The following is a 6,649-nucleotide window of genomic DNA, read 5'->3' on the forward strand; positions in this document are numbered from 1 at the left end:
AAGCTTTTTTATTTATTTATTTATGATGTTTGGTTGGGTCGTTTCTTTCAATGTTCAGTACATGTTTTTTGTCCTTTTAATACTTAAAAACACTTAAATTATGAAGATACACTCATTCTCTTGCTACTGTACATTTGAGACTACCCTCTTCCAATATTCATCAACACAATTTGGTCAAAAACTAAACTTAAGTCCAGAGGACTAAACAATCACTGTACATGGTTCTGTCCATGTAACATTCTGGGCCAGATTGCCTGTTGTGTCTCTATTAAACTAGGGGTCAACTTTTGCAATAACCAATGGATGCCATCATAAAAATTAATTTGATAACAAAGTACTGTTTAACAACAATATAATAAACGTAATTAAAAGTAAAAATCTCAACAAAGCCCTCAACATTTATAGAAAATAAGGGTACACTATTAGGTTACAAAATTGGTTCTATACAAGGGTCATATAATGATCAAATCAACAATAAAAAAGTATAACTACAAGTCAGCTCTAATGACTATATCTTTGACATATAATGAATTACTTTGTCGTGGCTAGAAAATATGAAAGGAAAAGATGAGGACTTGAGCACACACTGCCTACTATAGATGTCAGTACAAATGACTACACATCACCTGGATTACTGCAAAAACATTTTTCTCTTTCATGCAATAAAGAGTAAACATCAGAATAAAAACATCCCTGTAAATCTCCTCTAGCTAGCAGAAAACAGACAGTTCATCAGTCATTTTGTCAGTTTGCAATCGCACATCAAGAGAATGCTGAAATGCAATTGAGGATATTTTTTCAGTAAAAAACGGTACATAGACAAAAAATACTGACGTCAACTATCTTAACATTGTCATGTTCGTAAAACAGTCCACATCCTGACTCCTAAATCTGGCTGCGGGTGCTAACATTCTCACATTTCGTACTTGTCCAACTTCAAACCTACCACCCTCTCTAGTTTACGATCATCCTTTGTCCTTCTGTCTCAGCTTAGTATGAAACTTTCTGGAAGGAAGACATGTCACAGTTGCTTAGAACCCTTTTAGCATTTTATTTGTTATTACGGGACATTCACTGACAGTTTCAGTGGAACCAGTCAATCTAACCACATGACTGGCAACAGCCTTTTTTTGTTATTTCCAATATTTTGGTCAGTTTGGAAAGCTTTAATTTCTCCAAAGTGGTTTCTTATAAACTATGATGCAATTACTTTTTTGTTTTTTTTGTACATTTTAATGATTTTATTTTCTGAAAAAGGCATGGTGCTATGACTATGTTACCTTCACAGCACAGTATTTATCTGCAGTTAAAAATGAGTGATTCTATATGAGCTCGCATCCGCACACCTGAGGTAGTTCAGGGGATCAGTCAATCACATCATTTCCCTCAGGGCTAAAAGATGGAACTGTGCCATTTGAATTGGGCTGCCTGCTGGCAAAGGAAACGGAATGAGAGGAACCTCGAGCGTTCTAGTTCTGTGTTCTGTGGAGGCCTCAACCTACTATTCTCAGTATGTTTTGTTTGTGTGCAGCAAGGCAACAGAGGGAGTGTCATAGGAAGCCAAACGCATGCATGCATGCATATTAATACGCAGCAGTGGAGTGCTGCTTTGCTGTGCATACTGCGTGTCCCACCGCTGCCCAACAGATGCAGTTAAAGAGCCTAGACCAAACACATCAAAGTGTTTGTGCAAACTCAAACACCCCCACATTTCACTAGTTCTTTCTTAATCTGTGATTTAGTAAGGCGAACAGTAGGATGTACTATGTATCATAACCAAAATGGCATCTTTGATAAGGGAACAAACACTTCTCTATTCCCTTTGTTAATGGGCTAGCTCTGGTCTGCCCTATAACCTAACTGCTCCCAATAAAAACAAAGTAGTGCAATGTTTCTAGCTTCTCCAGCACTGACTAGAGTAGAAGAGAGGACTACAGCCGGAGTGAAAGAAAGAACAAAGAGTGTCACAACAGTTATATCTCAACATGACCGATAGCAGAAAAAGGTTTGACACAGTTTATCAACCACAAAGAGGTCCAACAGACTACTCTGAGAGTTAGTGCAGAAGCAACACTGATGCATTAGTTTGTTAGGAGCCATGGTTAGTGCTGTGCTGTGTATACTGTGTGTAGACAGTTGGCAGGTTATTGGAGCTGAGTGTTCTCTTGGTCCGACCCCCTAGGAGCTGGCCTTGGCAGTGGGTGTGTGTGAGGGGTTTTGGGGTGGGGGGGCTGGGGTGTGGGCCGGGGGGGCCGTGGCTGTGTAATCCTTAAGAGTAGGAATTGAGGCATTCCTTTGAGCGCGACTGGATGTCTTGCAGCTCCCGCTCCTCCTTCATTTTGATGTCTTGGTACGCATGCATATGACTTGCGTCCTTAAGGTAGGCCCAATTTGCTGAGAGAATCATGAGGAAGTGGACCTGGAAGAGAAGGGTGAGGTGGATGGCCAGTGAGCATGTCAGAGATGCAAAGCAAGCTACACAAATGTGGCTACGTCACAACAACAACAACAAACATACACACAGTTAAACCCACAGGAGACGCCTGCTTGGTATACATTTGAACATCATCATCATTATTACTATACAACAGAACAACTCTAGGTAAGGGTCATGTTAGAAGCAGGAGAAAAGGGGGAGAGAAGGAAAGGGTGGGAGGGTGTTTAAGGGGGGATTCTGCAGAGCATGCAAGCGTTGAGATGGATGTTAGTAAACGTAAGATGGAGGAGTGAGAGGCACTCACTCCTTTCATGTCAATGTTCAATCTCGAGGATGAGACTAAGCACAATAATCAAAAGACCATTGGTATTTTGTACACAAAGCATGTTTATTTTTGTATAGAAAGAGAAAATAATAACTACAGTCTCAAAATCTTAGGAAAAAAATTAAATATTCATGAAATATGTAATATAAGTATTCATAAACATTAAGGAATTGAGGAAAATAAGCATGCAGGCTCTGTTAAAACAAAATAATTTGAGCACTTGGAACACTTGAATGGAAAATTTCTGGATGAGTAAAAAGAAAATGGATGGAACAAAACATGACCCTAACATCAGCTGAGGCGATCAAGGCAGAATAAGGTCCCATAACAATTACATTAGAATAGAGGAGAAAATATTCTTTAAAAATATAATATAAGGTTGTCAAACAAAAGTATATGCTTGGCACTGGCCCAAACATTCACAGTTGTGAATGAATGTCTGTTTTTGTTTTTGCTTTTAACTTCTCATATTGCAAGAGCATAGCTCTTGATCGTAAGGTAGTCTTATCATAATACTGACAACTGTAATACTTAATCCAGCTTCAAAATAGTAATAGCACAAGTTGGAAAGAACGTAAACATGTATGTGGAAAGGCACTGTACCAAGGCTGGCTGGTCCTCAGACCACAATTTAAACTAGGAACAGAGAACTCTTTTCCCAAAATTTAGGAAACACTACTATCAAATGTTGACATGTACACTGAGGCCTAAAAAACAACCTTCCGAAGGACTCCTGATTATCACTCTCCCTTATCCTCCCATAGACGTTGCATGCTATTTTTTCTCTCTTTTTCTACAAATGAAATCTTTCATCTTCCTAGTGGTTGTACTACCGAATGGGAAGGACCACCATCTTGCCCAACCCCACCCCTGAAGACAACTCTACCAAGGGGGTCCCCTCCGGCCAAACCTGTCCCCGTGTCTAAAACACTAAAGAATGCATACAATCTGCTATTTACACATTAGGTCAATAGAAATGGAACACTGTTTTCTCTCTATTTTCTGTTTTTTTTAGTCCGTATTGTCAGTGGCTGCTTTCTCTACTCAGTGCAGTGGCGTTAACTGTACTGTGCTCTTAAAACTTAGTGCAGCAGTCTTCTCGACTCTTAAACTTCAAAACGGCAAAGTTATAAGTGGTAGCCATCATGTAGATCAGCTGGTGGAAGAGAACAAAATAAAAGGAGTGAGACAATATTCCAAAGACTGGGAAAGCGCTCCCACAGTCACCGCTACATAGGCCTATACTGACTTCTGAATCAGGCAAATTGCATATTGATGGAGAAGATGTTCATGTGAGTCAATGAGGGTGAGAAGACACACCATGCTTAAATCTCATACTAGGGACAGAAAAGACATACTATATGTCCTGTAAGATAACACAAACATATTTATGAGTCATCTCTGGATAGGAAATAATAAGATGTGCATCCCTAATGTGGCAGGGCAAATTGGAAATGATAGCATCTGTGAGGTAGAAAGGCCATGGCCACTGAATGAGGACACACCACCTCATTCCTCTGTTAATATATAAAAAGCCAACCAGTGGCATTGAAGCGGATGGTGTGCAGCGAATGACATTTGCTAATGAGGAGAGGTGAGTCTGTACTCGGTCTCATGTGCACTGTATGGGAAATGCACTCAGGTAGGGGAGAGGAGCATTCTACTATGCATACTAGATACAAACCGTGCAAAAAGGGCTTAACTGAGTATGGACGACGGAGATAGATGCAAAACCTACCAGAGCAATGACGGTGGCTCCTGCCCCAGCGCAAGCTACGATGTACAGGTGGTAGGACAGGTAGAACTGTGAACAGAGACACAGACGTATTAGATCACTACAATACATGGGCTTTACACACATTGCTGATAACTGAAGTTGCGTTCATCCCGTACCTCACTGGTATTACAGATGTCACTTAGTGTGGACCCACAAGCCTTTCCTGGAGTGGCATTCCAGGGAATGATTCCTTCAGAGAAAAACAACAAGACAAATTATCCTGATGATATCACCTGTACCACAGAGCACTTGATGACGGTTGTGACAGATTGTTACCTACATACTTCACAAACATTGGACAAACAATTTCTCATTCTATTGACAATCTATAGGGATAATGTACTGTATGTGCCGTCCAACAGTGAGTCCAACAAATATGTCCCCCCTTACCATACTGACGGACGTCAACACAGATGGAGTCTACAGAGGTGAGGTTGGCCATGGGGGACTTCATGGCTGAACAGGTGGACCACATGTTGTAGAAGAGGAACACAGGGACCGCCGAGAAACCAAACACGCCCAGCCAGGCCACACCCAAGATGTAGGTCAGGAACACAAACTGAAAGAAGAAGCAAACGTGTTTAAGTAAAATTACTGCTTCTCAAACGTGTTCAAATAATATTACTGCTTCTTAAATGTGTTTAAGTAATATTACTGCTTCTCAAACGTGTTTAAATAACATTACTGCTTCTTAAACGTGTTTAAGTCAAATTACTGCTTCTTAAAAGTGTTTAAGTAATATTACTGCTTCTCAAACATGTTTAAAGAACATTACTGCTTCTTAAACGTGTTTAAATAACATAACTGCTTCTTAAACCTGTTTAAAAAACATAACTGCTTCTTAAACCTGTTTAAATAACATAACTGCTTCTTAAACGTGTTTAAATAACATTACTGCTTCTCAAACGTGTTTAAATAAGATTACTACTTCTTAAACGTGTTTAAAAAACATTACTGCTTCTTAAACGTGTTTAAATAGCATTACTGCTTCTCAAACGTGTTTAACTAACTCTGCTTCTTAAACGTGTTTAAATAGCATTACTGCTTCTCAAACGTGTTTAACTAACTCTGCTTCTTAAACGTGTTTAAATAGCATTACTGCTTCTCTAGTTGACTGCCTGTGGGAAAAGGCCATGGATCACTAGAGCAGAACATGTTCCCTAGGTAGCTTCACATCTGTAAAGGCCAGACTTCACGCCAGCCTGATTCTGACCTCACTCACTGTCTCTAGATCAATCGATGTATTTCTAAAACCTCTTCAACTGAACAGTGAACACAAACACCACAAGCGTATGATATAGCATTGGGGCTGGAGTGAGGGGATTAGTTTCTTTCAAGAAATGAGTCGGACCACCTCTTTATTTTTTTTCACATTCCATATTTAAGCCTATTCGCATTCATAAGCATTCTTGTGTTCTATTGTTTTAAGGGGGTATCAGGGATCTTGTATGTAAGTGGATTTGTGAGAAGAGCCATTCATCTAAAGTATGTTGTTTAAGCATCAGATTTGCACTTTGGTGTGAGAGGAAACTAATGTAGAATCTCTTTAATGGAAACCCAAATAATAATAATAATAATAATAATAATAATAATAATAATAATAATAATAAACCCACCATCCCACTGATACAGCGTCCACAGATGGTGGTCTTGAACTCGCTGTGGAGCTCCTTGACGGCGCTGGTGGTGTAGAAGCCCTCCGCCAGCAGGATGATCCCGTACAGGAAGAAGAAGGAGGCGATGCCATAGATGACATACTGCATGAGCTGGACTCTGTAGCAGAGGGGAGAGAGGGCAAACATGTCTGATTCACTTGCTCTGCTTTCAATTAATAACAAGATTAAATGAGAGAGAGATAGAGAGAGAGAGAGAGAGAGAGAGAGAGAGAGAGAGAGAGAGAGAGAGAGAGAGAGATAGTTTGGTAGGCAATAAACTGATGCCATAGAAGACATACTGCATGAGCTGGACTCTGTAGAAGAAGGGGAGAGAGGGCAAACATGTCAGATTCACTTGCTCTGCTTTCAGTAAATAAGAAGATTAAATGAAACACTGAGTGTGTGACTGGGTTTGGTTACGCGAGTTTGTCAGTGTGACCTTAGTAGTGTTTGTG

The 6,649-nt window shown here is 40.0% G+C and overlaps 1 protein-coding gene across 1 annotated transcript in view; it reads right to left on the minus strand.

Moving 5' to 3' along the window:
• Positions 1-6,649, minus strand: part of gpm6bb (glycoprotein M6Bb) — a 34,191-nt gene that overhangs the window by 102 nt on the left and 27,440 nt on the right. Inside the window, exons 3-7 of the mRNA XM_080838794.1 lie at positions 6,156-6,357; positions 4,930-5,098; positions 4,656-4,729; positions 4,501-4,566; positions 1-2,419 (exon numbers count right to left, since the gene is read on the minus strand). The exon at positions 1-2,419 is cut by the window's left edge and continues 102 nt beyond it. Of these exons, the coding sequence (XP_080694920.1) occupies positions 2,270-2,419; positions 4,501-4,566; positions 4,656-4,729; positions 4,930-5,098; positions 6,156-6,357 (661 nt within the window). The 3' untranslated portion in view covers positions 1-2,269. The remainder of the gene's footprint in view (positions 2,420-4,500; positions 4,567-4,655; positions 4,730-4,929; positions 5,099-6,155; positions 6,358-6,649) is intronic.

This window comes from Sprattus sprattus, assembly GCF_963457725.1.
Source record: "Sprattus sprattus genome assembly, chromosome: 5".
In the NCBI taxonomy this organism is placed as follows: domain Eukaryota; kingdom Metazoa; phylum Chordata; class Actinopteri; order Clupeiformes; family Clupeidae; genus Sprattus; species Sprattus sprattus.